General features: G+C 46.0%; 1 protein-coding gene across 3 annotated transcripts in view; it reads right to left on the bottom strand.

Moving 5' to 3' along the window:
- The window catches only part of MST1R (macrophage stimulating 1 receptor), a 524,743-nt gene that overhangs the window by 15,875 nt on the left and 493,804 nt on the right, over positions 1-15,064 (bottom strand). For all 3 annotated transcript variants that reach the window (XM_069644143.1, XM_069644144.1, XM_069644142.1), the window contains one exon: positions 612-793. In XM_069644143.1, the coding sequence (XP_069500244.1) occupies positions 612-793 (182 nt within the window). The remainder of the gene's footprint in view (positions 1-611; positions 794-15,064) is intronic.

Below are 15,064 nucleotides of genomic sequence, written 5' to 3' on the forward strand. Positions count from 1 at the left end.
TTCATTATTCAATGGAGACTAGGATCTCTCCTCTGGTTGGCTACTTCAGTACCTCCCTCAAGTCCAAATGGCAACTGACTTCGTTCTAACAACTTGCCCTTTTTGCACTGTTCTTATTGGTGCCTGAATGGGAGAGCGAATGCCTCCTGCTGCTCCACCATCTGATTGCTTTCTGGGATTTAAGCCAGGCTTCACTTCCCAAAATTCCCTCCAAACTGAACCCGGACAGGGGAGGGCAATGTTATAAAGGTCTATGGGGGGCATTTTTAACTTTCAATTCCAGTGAATGTGTTGGTGGGTGTTCAGTCTCTTCTGTTTGGGGTCCTGGCCACTGCACATCGACTATGCTCACAGTAGGGATATGGGTACATCACTAGTTTATACACCTAGTGCACAGTGACCATTGCTGGTAATTGGTTGCATAACCCTTGGGAGAAAAATCCATTGAATCAGTATATAGTTGCACAAAGGCAATTTTTCTTCAGGGCAAATATCCTGTATAACAGCACTTCCACTAGTACAACATTTCTGTAATATGGGCCCAACTCTTTTGGCTATATTGGTGTTGGAAAGTTCTCATTGACACGATCAACTTTCGCTGCATTACTCACCCGTTCCTCAGACCGTATGAAGTGCCGAAGGTCCCCATGCATCATGTACGGTAGGACCACCAGAGGCAGGCCTTCCCTGGGAAGGAAGATGCCAATCAGGGAGAGGACATGGGGGTGATGGAAGCTTTTCATTATGATCCCCTCTCTCAGGAACTCTTCAACCTCATCCACATCAGTGATCCCTGGCACGAAAGGAAAAGTAAAACAAGAGAGAATTGGTTTATCGGGCTAGGTCATTCCCCAGTTTGCGACGCACTGTTAAAGAGGAAGTGTGCTTGGGGGGGGGGCACCATCAGGAAACAGATTATCCCAACCTTGAGCTGTGTCTGGAGCAGCATGCATGCGTTGTCCTCGATCAGATCAGAGGTCTTCAAACTATGGGGTCCAGTAAAAAATAGCATGCTTTTCCCCTGGACCCCCCAGTGCCTTGCCTACACACATAATCACGTTGATTGTGTGAGTGTTTGGCACTGTGGGGCCAAGGGGACAGGGATGGTATTTTCTTACTGGACATCTATCATAGATGTCCAGTAGAAAATACCATGCCTGCTCTCTGGGCTCCCCATCACCAATTGCAAACTGTTTGGCTTTTTACCCAATTTGTTTTTTTAAGTATGCTCTAAAATGCAACATTTGAATCCATTATTTAAAAAGAATTCCAGGGGTGAGAACCCCCCAAATGCCTCTTGATTGGTTCAGGCTCCCTCACTACGTTCGGTCGCTATAGCATATTTAGGGGAAATATTTATGCCCCTCCATTTTCATCACCAGACGACACTGGCCCTGGGACTGTGCTGGGAATGGGGTGGGGGGTGGGGGAAGTCCAGGGGCTGTGAAGGGAGCAGGATGGGGGGAGCCATGGGATATTGGTGGGAGCAGGGTGGGGAGAGCCCAGGGTCTGTGGGAGGGTGGGGAGAAACCAGCGACTGGGTAGTAGTCGGATGAGGGAACGCAGGGACTGATGGGAGCAGGTGGGGAGCCCAGGGACTATACTGGGAGTAGGGTGTTGTGACGGTGCACGATAGCTCATAGCCATTTGGACTTACTGTCTATCTGGCATTTATGGGTGGCCTGGCTTGCCCGCATTTTGATCTGGGGGAGAGGAGAGGGGCAAACAAAACATTTTTGAAGACCACTGCCCTATCTCTAATACTACTGTGTGCACACATCACAATGTGCCATTTATGCAAGGGGGGCACAAGTATCCTTAAATTGGGCTTCAGGAAGGGAAGTCAAACTAATCACGATTAGGAAGAAAAGGGCAGCAAGCAGGCCAGCAATGCGCTGAATAATGAATTGTATTCCTGTGACCGGCCCCACGAGTAATCAAACAATCTCTGTTTTACCAGAGCTGAATGTGGGCGGGAACTAAAGGGTTCGATGTTCCTTTACTTTTCGGCATCATCCGTCACTGTTCCCTTACTATATTCGACCGAGAACAGCGTTCCAGGATGACAGGGAGGTGGGGCGGAGGTAGACAGAGGGGGAGAAAGTGGGAGAGGGGGGGAAGAGAGTGATGTCATGGGAATTATGTCCTTTAAGAGGGGTGAATGGAAAAGGGAGGCTGCATAGAGCTGAATTAGCTTGGTTAGTACTGTTGCAAAATATAGCGTTGTGAAGTGGAGGGAAGGATGGGGGCAGAGGCGTAGACAGGGTAGGGCCTGAGCGGGCAAGGCCCACCCAAAATCTGTAAATGCCCACTCATGAGCACTGTGTGGGCATTTATAGATCTTAATGTCACTGTGGTGGCCCAACTACATTAGCTTCAGGCCCCACTTGTTAGACAATCCTGGCTACGTCTCTGACGGGGGGTGGATAGAGGGGGGGCAGTGGTCAAGGTGTATGAAAAGAAGTAGTGGAACTATGTTCCCTGCTGGCCTGCCCTGGCTCCCCACAAAACACCATAACCACGCTCCCTCCCACGCACAATACAAACATTGGTCGAAGTGTACGAAAAGAAGTAATGGAACTATGTTCCCTGCTGGCCTGCACCCACTCCCAACAAACCTCATCGCCACACCCTCCCCCAGACACAATACAAACCCCCAAACACTTGCACCTGCTGTTTAAGGGAACGTTCAGTGCAGTGCACTGAAAGTGCGAGCTGCAACGTCTTCCTACACTATTATTTTAAAACGAAACCATTCCGGAATGGTTTCTTTTAAAAAGTAAAGGAGCTGTAAAATGTAATTTAAAAAAGTAGAGGAGCACCGCTCCCGACCGCTCCTGCTCACTTCGACAACTGAATACAAACCCCCAAACAAATACGCTGTTTAAGGGAACGTGCAGTGCAAGTTTCAACTGCTTCCTACACTTTCATTTTAAAACGAAACCATTCCCGAACGGTTTCCTTTTAAAATAAAAATATAGTAGCAGTAATATGTACTTTAAAAAAAGTAGAGGAGCACAGCTCACAACCGCATCAACCACTGGGGGGTTCTGGGGGAACAGTGACGGTTAGTGTGGAAGGGTGTGAGGCGGGGCGGGAAGGCAGGGAGAGCATTGTTCCCCCTGCTTTTATTTTACACTTCGACCCCTGTGCAGGACACCTATGTATATGCGGGTGCTCAGTCAAACGCGGGCCACCCCACTCCCTTGCAGTAACATATTTTACACACCCTGAATTCTTAACTGGTGGTGTTTCCACTTTGCTAAATAACCCAAGGAAGCACATACAAACCAATAACTGAAGTCCACACCAAGAGCTTAAGTACACAAACTGAACAGCAAGTCAAGGAAGTTGCATGCAAGCCACAAATGGTTTGGTCTTGTACAAAATCAGAGTAACGTAACTGTTCAATGCATCCTAAGGTCTATCCCCCGTGAACAAACATTATCCACCAGGCACGTGCAGCATCTCACTTTCACGCAGAGCGCTCTCGCCACATCCAGTGTCGTAAAATGACTTGCTCTTATTCAGGGGTGCTTCCTCCACTGCCATGCCCCTGTCCTCATTTACTTTCTCAGATTCTCAGATTCTTCACATGCTCTTTTCATCCCATCTCTCCCAAAACCTCTACTCTCACACGGGCTCTGGAGAAGGACTCATGAGCTCCGCTTACATCACTTCAGTATCTCCCATCTACAGACTATGAGGTGGGGCTTATAAATGATGTATCTTCTCTGAAATGCATTTTGTTTGTGGTACTCACCTCTGTGGTCGTGAGTAAAAACATCACCTGTTTTTATTACCGAAACAGGAAGACAGAGGTTTTAGGGATTCAGTGGGTAGAGGGGGTTTGAAGAGTAGGTGATGGGGTGAGGGGCTTCCCCCTCATGTTGCAGGGTACAAAATGTGTTGTTTTTACCCAAGATCAAAAACAAAATTGGTTTTATATCATAGAACCTTGTTGGTCATCAGACCCACACCCCGTACACCTTCTACGGGTTATGGGCAAGTCATAAGCACACCAACTACTCTACTTGAATGCATAGCGCTTCCTGGAAGCCAGCACCAACTAAATCCTGTTATTGCCGAATTGATTTTACAGAGCTCAAAACCTGTTTGTGTCTCCAACGGAGAATTGGAGCACATATTCGCTAGTCAGAGCTGCCAACCTAGGACTCGCTCACCACTGCTCTGTCTCTCGTTTACAGCAACATCTTTTCTTCTATAGAACCTCTGCTCAGCGAGAGAGTCTAAACCCACCAGCAACTCGAGCTGATGGAATGAGGAGAATCTGGGGTATCTTTAGGCACTAGGTGAGATGGCTAAGAGAGAGAGAGAACTGCAATGAATACAAGAGAAACTATGCCTGAGAAAAGCAGTCCGGTGTGATGCTTAAAGCATGTGATCGAGGGAAGCAAAGCAACTGTGAGATTCTGGGGTCAAGAGAAGTTGCTAGAGGGAGTCCTAATATGTGTATTCAAGCAGGAGTGTGAGATGAGGGAGGCACTGAGCAGGTGACAACCCAAAATGCAGCAAGAGGGCGAGGTTGTGGAGACATACCTCAAACCAAAAGGAAAAGTTGAATCCTGGGAAAAAAATCCAGCAGAGACTACTACCTACTGGAAGCCTGCCAGGTGGTAATCCAGGATGTAGGAGAGAAGATGTTTAAGATGGGGACCAGTTAGAGATCATTTAGTGAGTGGGCTTCTCCCATCGTTCTGGTCCCAAAACTGGACAGGACATGGAAGTTCTGTCTCAGAGTATGCTGCATACCCTATGCCTTGCATTGATGGACTGAATGAGTGGATGAAGCATTCCAAACTAACCTTCACATTGGACTCCAGAAGGCCTTTCCAATTCAAGGTATTGCATTTTTGACACCATACCCCACAGATATTTCAAATGTTGATGGGTCAGCATTTACATCATCACAGAGACTACGCTGCTGCAAACCATCATGAAGAAAGGTTCTCTCCTTTCAGGAAAACAGAAAAGAGATCCCATAGCTATTCCCAATTCAATATAGAGTGCAGAGCCCATAAGGTGGCTCTTTTAGGCATACGGGATGCACCGATGCGTGCTAGTCTTCTCTGTCGGGCTCACCTCATCTATAAAATAGACTTTAGAGTGTAAGAAAAAAATAGATATAGAGGAGAGTTGGAATGCCTTGCAGACAGCTGCACACAAAGTCACTTCTAGGCTTTTTTGACAACTGGTTAATCATGGGACTGGGTGCCGGAGTCACACTAACAACATTTACCTATATACTTCCCATCAAGTCAGATTGATGTCACCAATCACAATAAGGGAATTCTTTTTCGGGAGTGGCATACATGAGGGAATTATTCCCTTAATCCTAAATATAGTATAGTATAGTAGAAGTAGACCCAGCATTAAGGCACATTAAGGCAATAAAAAATAATAAGAGACCAGGACCTGATCATGTTGTAAATCATGTTTATAACATTTTTACCAGACACTTGTACTCCTGTTTTTACTAACATATTTAATACTTTTATTAAAATGAATTCCTACCCAAAATCATGGAAGTTGGCAGTATCCCTTAGCCTCTAACATCAATCTTCGATTTCCCTTTTGGGCTCATTTAAATTGTTGGAAAAAATTAGGGGATAGTGTTAGAAAGAGCAATTTACTTAACATAACACAATTTGGCTTCAGACACAGAATGTGGGCCATTCATCAAATTCCAAACTTCTATCTTACTTTATATAAATCAGTTTCTATTGAAAAGGAACCAATCTTTGTGGCATTCATGGATCCGAGCATAGCCTTTGACTTGGTTAACAGATTTAAGCTATTGAAAACCGTTGTATTGCACGGGCATCCTGAGAGCGTTGCTGTGAATAATATTAGCATTACAGGAGTCCATCTCTGCTGCAATTAGATATACAAAAATCAATCTAACTAGAAACCTTTCGGTAACGATGTGTTAGACAGGGTTACTTTTTAATCTATACACAAATGGACTGTAACTGTTATGCGCTAAACCAGAGTTAGATGTTCCAAAAGTGAACCAAATGCTGTTGCCCATTTTATAATATGCAGATGTAATGTAATTCTATGCCAGTGGTCCTGTATAGCGCATGTCTGCCACTATTAGTGGCCTTGCTGCCCTTGGCTCTTTAAGAGAAAAGGGGGCGGGGTTCATTAGTGGCACAGTGGGAAAGGCAGATGACAAAACTGTGGTATTGTTGGGTGTAGGTCGAAAGTAGACAGTTCCTGAGTGCTGGCCTGCTTTTTATGAATTCAGCCGAATAGACTTGGGAATATGTTATCAATAGGGAACAGCCCAAGATCTGATAGACGACAGTGCTTTTGGTCTGGGTACCCGCTGGCGTGGGCGTGTGCGAGAGGGCTAAAGAGGAGAGCTTAGTTGTGGCTCGGTTAGTGTTGATGTGCTAACGGCTAGGTCTGTGGTGGTCTTCTGTTAAGGGGTTGTGTGTGTAGTGTAAATTGTGTACATTTTAGCGGGGCGTTGGTTACTCAAGTGAAGGTGGGAGTAGACGTTACACAGCAAAAAACAATTTGTGACCCTGCACTCCTACTCCTGGCCATATGCAGACAGGTATCATTTCTCTAGCTCCCAATGCCACCTACTTCTCTCTCTCGCTTTCTGACTCGAGTTGGCAGATGAGGGAAAGGGTCATGTGGAAACTCAGAAATTACCATAACCTGCTAAGGCTTATTGAAGGGAAGGCCATAAACTCCAATGGAAGGGCAGTTTAAAGTTTGAGTCTTGCAGTGACTCATTTGACCTTCCTTAGTATGCTGGTTGGGAGTCTGAGAGATGCCTCAAACCTCACTCTACCGTGCTCACGTGCAATGCTCAGTGGCCTGCTGGGACTATTTCCTGTAGGGGCAGGGCCCATCGAGGCAGGGCAAGGCAATTGTCAGGCGTTAGTCAGGGGAATGGTCAAGGAAGGGGGAGTCTACCCTGCTGTCTCCCACAAGACCCAAACTCTTCTCACAGTCCAAAATTAAACCCCCTCACCTGCTACCAGCAGCCACAACTCACAAGGTTTTGATGCAATGACTCAGTACTTATTGCCCGTACCCCTTCGACCCCCGTGAATTAAAATGTTTGATCACAGTTTACACATCCTTTATGAATGACTTGGATTAAATAGTGAATCCAAAAAAATGCATCGCTATGAGGTTTGGACCTGGGGCCAAATGATACAGCTGTAAATTTCAAATTCAAAAAGATTTTATCTGCACTGTTGAATGTTATCGCAGAAAAAGCAAAGGATCTAAAACTGTTAAAAATGCAGAAGCCAAGATGTTGCAGGCAATGGCTGGTATTATGCACTTTTTGTAAAACATTTCAGGCGCAAACTATAGAACTAATACTGACGTTTTACAAACCACACCATCAAGCAATCCCTGTCTATGGCACAAATTTACATGCTATCAAAAATGTTGCCCCATTACAGATCCAGGGATGTCATTTAGGGGTCGCAAGAGGTCGCAACTGCAACCTCTGAGATCTCCCTTGCGACCTCTGTGGTCTCCCTTGCGACAGAACAGAAGTTTTATTTTTTATTTTTTGTAATGCAACCTCCTGGGCTGTGGCCAGCACCATGTGGCTTTTTACTTCTGGAGTGGCTGGCTTTCTTGTTCAGCCCCTTAAAAAAAGAACAACAACAAGAACAGGAGTGCCACAAGTCTAACACTTTCAGCACTGACCCTAAATAAGAAAGAATAGGAATACCAAATAATGCGTCTTTCTGGAATTCTAGACAATAATTGCTGGACTCATGAAAGGTTTATTTCAGGCACACTTCAGTGGGTGAGTCACTGATTTAGTCTGTTCTTAAATGCCACAGCTCATCCTTTCATCCTTCTGAGGTCGATAAATGAGTACCAACACAGGTTGAGTGATATTGGGTGTATATTTTTTCTTTATAAAGAGCTTAAGCGTACGTGCTATATGATAACACATAATTATCATTTGGTCATTAACGTCTGCTTGCATTCACAGTAATTTGGTAATATGGGCCTATACACACTGATCTTAATGATAGATTTGGCAATCCATTCTTGTATGAAATGTACATCACATTATAGTGATATCGTAACAATATTTTTTTGTAGTGTACAATGCTATGTGATGCCACTTCCTGTTTTGTCAACGGGTGAAAGGTCGTGTTCCATCGCTTCACGCGATATCACTTTGGGGTGGGGTCAGGATCAAGGGTCGTGTGATGTCACTTCCGCTACCTGTGGCATTTTGGTAAAATTATGTCCCTGTACAGATCATAGAAAATCCATTCTGTAAAAACATTTTAGGATTACTTCATTCAGCCCTTGCTCATGCTGTACATATAGAGTTAGGTATGACTTGCATAGGCGATTGTATAAATACTGCTCAAGTAGACTTCGTCCTAAATACCCTACTGAACTACAGAGTCAGGCTTACATTCACAATTAAATTTGACCTTTGGCAACATCCAAAAATAAAACATCCCCTGGTTTACAAATATTTTATGATCAAGAAACCTTTGCCTCTTTAGAGAACTGGTCTGATTTACAGCGTTTAGAACCCAGAGTGATCAAATCTATTTTGAATTCGATGATGGCTGATTTTAAGAGACAAATACTGATTTAAGAAGGTTATTGAACTGCTAAAAATGTGCTTAAATCTATCCAAACAGAAGAGGGTAGACAAGCAGATCTTTCATTCTTTCCCTATCTGAAAGATCAAATTCCTACAACAAGGTTACGTTTTAATTGTCTTCCACTTTACACTGCAACAGGTAAGTGGAAAAAATTGGTATATTTGTCATTAGACTGCCCTTTCCCCTTAGATACAGTTGTCTTCTCTACACATGCTATTGTTTTGTTCAGTGTTTAGAGATATTAGGGCTCTGACAATTTTTCTGATTCCGAAGAATGCTGGTTTAAAAATTGTATCTAAGCTTATTTGTATCTACTTTTTTGTGGGCAAGAGGGAGGTGGCTCTGGGTGTGAAAGCATTTTTAGGAAGATCCTTTAGCATGATAAAGCTGCCTGCCATTCTCTTTTTGTGTCCTCGCCTTCATTATGTGAATTCAATTTAATGAGCAAAGTGAGATAACATGTTCACCCTTCTATATCCATGAAATGTTTATATTGAATGTGGTGTAAATTGCTTTTATGGTTTGTACCAAAGATAAAGCCTGTTAAAAATTGTAATTGTAAGTAATGTACAGCCCAACACAGGAAGAACACTTGGGACATCCAAGATGGCTATGATCCTGGCTTGGGGATGCAGTATTCACAGCCAACCCAACAAAGGGAACCCTTACTAACATTGTTGTAAAATACCTGAGCAATGCTGTCATATAACCACAAGACACCAAAATTAAGGCTATCCTGATCACTCACCATCCTGTGCTGACGGACCCAAGGAGAGGGCCGGGAATGAGCGGAGGGATGGCAGAGCTCAATCTACAGGAGTACGTGAGGCTACCAGGGATGACGGGTTGAATGGAGCATGGAAAGTTCACCAGCACCCGGCGAGGAAGATCGGCACCTTGAGCACTTAAGGAGGGTGTCCATATTGCAGCAGAGACGTGGTGAGTGGAGGTAGTGAGCCAGGGGGGAGGTAAACCTCGCTAACTGCAGCAGATGAGATGGACAGAGACTAGGGAGCCAGTGGGAGGTCTTTGCTCCACCCACTGGCTCAACTGCCCCCCATGCCCTGGTCCTTGCCACTCATATCAGGGGAGCTGGACGGGTGGACTTGGAGTGGCCCAACCATCAGGAGTGTGAAGAGGGAGATAAGGCCAGTGACTACAGAGGTGGACCAAGGGAATTGCAGATTACATTGGTCCTGCATGGAAGAGCCCCTGAGTGCTCGGGTGGAAGGGTATGGTCTCCTGATGGGCAAGCATCCCTTGGTGAGGCATAGCAAAGGGACAATACTCTAAAGGATACATAATAAAAAAGGAAGAGTTCTGGATACCATCATACTCAATGGGACAATAGAATCTCAAGCAATAGACCTAAGACCTCATAGACCAATACAATGGATAATTACACCCCATTAAAAGGGACAACAGCAAAACCACATGGACCCAGACAAGCAAATCGATATGAGGATCAAGGGGTCCCAATGAATCAGTGGGAACGGGGGAGCTCTCACTATCCTGGATACTGGGGGAAATAAGGAGCAGTTGTGTGGTGCTTGAGAATAAAATTGGAGAAATAGGGAAGGACATAGCATTGTTAAGTGTGGACCTAAGAAAGGTATCGGAAGGAACAACAGAAGCAGAGGATCACATCTTGACGTTGGAAGACAAGATGTCCAGGATGAAGGACCAGATCCAACAGCTACAAAGCTCAAAGATCAAACTTGAAAAACAAGCTGAGGAAGTGAAAGGGCGGTTGAGGAGAAAACTTCCAGGTTGTGGGACTGACAGAACGGAGGGATAGTCAATGAAGCTCTTCCTTGAGAAATGTCTGGTGGAGACATTTGGAAGAAAGAGGCTCTCAGGTTTCCTTTCGTTGGAAAGGGTGCACTGAATACCGGTGAGACCGCCTCCCCCAGGGGCTTTTCTGAGAGTGACACTAGCTCACCTTTTCAACTTCAGGGCCAGAGATGCCCTCCTCAATAACTAGTAATGATTAACAATGTGAAAGTCTCACTATTTCTGGACGTTACTCATGAAATTCAAAGGTAAATACATCCCATGAAAGAGGGAAAAGAGAATTGAGTTGACAAGATCTACAGTATATGCTTTTCTTCCCCGGTAAATTGAAGGTGCTACTCAAAGGCAGGTCCTGATTTTTCAACAACCTCAGGGATTTCTTGGAATAGCTGAAAAGGAATGACAGGAGGAGTAAGTCAACCCCTTTTCAAGATTTTCTCCTCTCCCCTGTGGGAGAGGAGAAAATCTAAAAAGGTAGCGGCCTCAGCGTCCTAAAAGCTTGAACCCAGAAGAACCCTGCAAGGGCTCAATAGAGGAGGCGATGAGAGAATCAGAGTAGCCATGGATGGTACATTGACAATGGGACACCAGGCTGGGGTGACGTGAAATGGGTTTGGGGGGGAAATATGAAATGGGTTATCCAAGATGAGCTAGTCCTGGTTTAAACCAAATGTAGGGCACATTGTAAGGACCTTTTCTTAGTAGCATGCATGCTATTAGATGAAGGGGGACTGTGGCAGGGTAAGGGGCCTCAAACTAAATTTGGGAGCTACCCTATGGTGAATAGCGCCTTTTTAGTCATGTTAGCAACTGTTTTTCTTTGTTAATTTGGAGTTAGTGGTGGGTGGGAATCAGTAAAGATGACAGATGCTTCTTGGGACTGGAAGTATAGGGAGGGAGGTAATGGGGGATGAGGGTTGTGGGGTGAATATGGAGGGAAGGGCTGGACACCCGGGTGGCAACTAGAGGACTCAGGAAAGAGGGAAACATTTTAAGAAGAATGCAAAGGAGTAGGGTCACAAATATTAGTTTGAATATAACAATATGGCAAAGGCAAAGCTAACATGTATGTCCTGGAACGTGAATGGGCTCAGGGTAAGATAAAGAGGGGAGCAATGGCGCAATTCTTGAATGGGCATAGTGCTGAGGTGGTTATGCTACAAGAGAGACATTTGGAGGGTACCAACTTTCGATTTCTGGGTAGGCATCAATACTCAGTGTTTCATGCAGGTTGCGCTAAAGTATCAAAGGGAGTAGCTATAATGATTAAGAAAACTGTCCCTAGGGTAACTAAACAAATTAAGCTGGATCAAGGAAGGCGTTACATATGTGCCTCGGGAACACTCAATCCAGATAATGTAACACTGGTTAACATTTATGAAAATCCCCCAATTACAGAAGGACTGATGGAGGAGGTTTTAGATATCATTTTGAGGAATTGATCCACCATTGTACTGATTGGAGCGGTCTTTAATGATGTAATGAATGTAAGCCAGGACAGATTGGGGACCAACTGAAGTAAGAAGTACAAAGTTATATGTTACCTGGAGGGAGGATGCACAGAGGACAAAGGAGGAAACGTACTTGCCGAGAGGGCGCACGGATCACTCTCCCTTGTTGGTAACATGGGGATAACATGGGGATTGGGCAAGAGGAAGCCTCTGGGGATGTGGTGGTTAAATACCTATCATCCGCTGGCCTCAGAGCCAGGGGAAAATTGAGTGAGTACGAGAGGGCGGTGGAAAGTGCGACAACACTAGAGGAGGTGTACAAAACTGTATTGCAAGGGAACGCGATCAGGAAAGTTATAAATGGCATATTCCGACATGATAACTGTGCTTAAAATACACAAAGCTCGTGCTGGTGGTACCAGTTTCCCCACTATAGGTGCCACCCACTGGAATGCCCTCCCACCTCTTATCAGGCAAATAGATTCTCATGCAGCCTTTCGCAAGGCCATCAAAACTAGTCTCTGAATATAACCGTGCATGTTTTTTCTGTAACTAAGTCATCTGTACCGAATCTGTTGTATATGTAACATTGTATCGTTCTCAAGACTACTTCTGCTCGGCGGCGTTTTTGTAACCCTTAAATAAGCTTTCTTACGCTCCGTTTACAGCGTTTCGATGCCCGTGGGCTGCAGTGCGCTCTACAAATGTAAAAAATAAAATAAATAAAAGAGACAGCAAGAATTGACAAAGCAGAGGTTTTGGCTGCAGAATCTGAAGCACTCCCTGTTCAGCGGGAACAAAGAATGGCTCAATAGAGGGTGAAAACACCATCATTGGATGAGGCCAGATATCTGGGAAGAATGGGAAGAGGTAGGATATAAGAGCATGACAATAAAGGGAAACTGTTTGCATGGTTAGCCAAACAGGAAGAAAGTGACAGATGGGTAGCAGCCAATAGAGCAGGTAGAGGGACATTAGTTAAGGAAAAGGAAGAGATTGCGGACACCTTCAAACCATTTTTTAAGAAACTCTACTCCTAAGGCTCAGAGCAGGACGCAGAGTTAGTGTCCTTCCGGGACAATCTCTCAATAAGATGACTAATAGGGACCCAAAGGAATGGGTTGGAGGCAGACCTGACATTATCAGAGGTAGAACGTAGTATAAAGCTAAAAGCTGGGAAAATGCCAGACCCTAATGGGCTCCTAACAGAGTTGTGGAAACTGTTTGGGGCACAAGTGAGTCTGCACCTACTACATATGTGTATAAGAAGTAGAGAGGAAGAGATCCTCTCTCAAGATTTTAGGGAAAGTATTATTTCGGTGATACATAAGAGAGAAACTCAAAGACTGTTGCGAGTCATATAGACCGATCTCCTTGTTGAACGCTGAAGTGAAGGTTCTGGCTGTAATATATAGACTGCTGGCGGTGCTTCCCCGTCTTATCCATCCACATAAGCGTTTATGCCTGGGAAGTCAACATGTCAAATTGCACAGGCTTTTTAGGGCAGACAATGGCAAACTTCTTAACACTCAAATCTAATGTAATTTTGGCACTGATTGATTGATTGATATTTTATTTCTATCGCGCTCGTGAACAAGTGTTTCAGAGCACTGGACCCATGAAGCCGTTGATATGAAAAACAAAAGGAAATCCACTAGCGCTGTCAAAACAAATGGGAGTGGGGCATGGCCTAGCATGCCATGCAGTAGCATGGCCACCCGAGTGCTCCTGTAATGAACAGGGGTCAAGACCGGGAAAATACCTTATGCCGACCAGGTTCTGACTCCTGAGATGCAGCGGGCATGTGCAAACTCCGCCTGAGCCTGGGGTCCAAGTTGTGGTAGGAGGCGTGCAGTGGATGAGCTGGGCCGGCATGACTGTGCAGCGGGGCCTCACTCCTGAGCCGTGTCTAATCTATTATGCTTGAGTCCTGGGGTGCCGGGCTGCAGACGCGAGGCTTGTGCTTGAAAGCCAGCTGAGGTGAGAGGCAGCCTCCATATCCCTCTTAATGAAGTGGAGCTGCTGCTTCGTGTCCCTGCTGCAGCTTGCTCCAGTGTTCCAGACCTATCGGAGGCTTCAGCTGCCCCCTGCGAAAGGCACCCGAGCCGACGGGTCTCCATCACTGGAGTGCTGGTGGAGTCCGCGTGAGTCGGGAGGCCTGGTGGAGAGGGCCTCCCCATCCATCACCTGGGCCCGGTGGTTTCAGGGTGCTGGGGCCCCATTCCTTGAGTGGTCCTGGGCAGTTGCTGGGGTAGGGCTGCGGTTTGCCACACACCCTGCTGGGGAGCGCTTTGTCCGTGTGGGGGCCCCACCGAGAGTGTTCCAGCGGTCGGCACAGCCCCCATCTGCATCCTGAGACCTGCCTTGGCCACCGTGGGAGGGAGTGAAGCTTAACCCCGAACATCCATGTTCTAGAGATCAGCCCTCGCATACGGGTGGGGACCCCCTTGAGACTGGACACGCAGCACTGCCATTTCAGCAGCTGAGGGATGACTGGCTAGGGGTTCCTTTCCTCACCATCTTCGCCTTGCTTCAACGGGCTGGTTCACACCCAGTGGGGGTTAGGGGCCTAAGCAGAATCCAGATTTGTGTGGATACCGGACATCTGCCACCTTGAGCCACTGGGCCTCCTCCATTTGGCCGCACACCACAGTGCGACCTGTTGACACTCTGTATCATTCCTTGTAGCCTTGTAGCCTTGTAGCCCAGAGGCTGTCCTTGCGCCATGACTAAGTCAGGAAAATCCACAAAATCGTCAGACATTGCATCCCTGCTGCAGATTCAGGACCGGGGCAGGAAAGAGCACAATGGTGGCTCAGATACATGGAGGGGAGGCAGCCATGACCCCCAACTGGCCACACAGGATGACCTACAGCAATGGCTAACCGAGATTTAGAAGGATATCCAGGGACGTCTGGCGGAGAAGGCAGGAAAGGTCTTAGCTATGTTTAAGCACCTGACGGACACCGATTGAAGAGTGGAGGAAGTTTAAAGCACCCTATGCGAGCAGTCCAACGAGACCAGTGAAAGGGCCCAATGCATGGCAGCATTGGAAAATAAGGTGGCTTTCTTGGGGGAAAAGTATAAGGACTTGGAGAATCGCTCTCAACATAACATTCACATCAGGGGGTCCCCTCTCAGATACCCGACCACGACCTGGAGGCCAACATCACTGATCTC

The sequence above is a fragment of the Ambystoma mexicanum genome, chromosome 2p (genome assembly GCF_040938575.1).
Source record: "Ambystoma mexicanum isolate Mex_15411 chromosome 2p, UKY_AmexF1_1, whole genome shotgun sequence".
Classification (NCBI taxonomy): Eukaryota; Metazoa; Chordata; class Amphibia; order Caudata; family Ambystomatidae; genus Ambystoma; species Ambystoma mexicanum.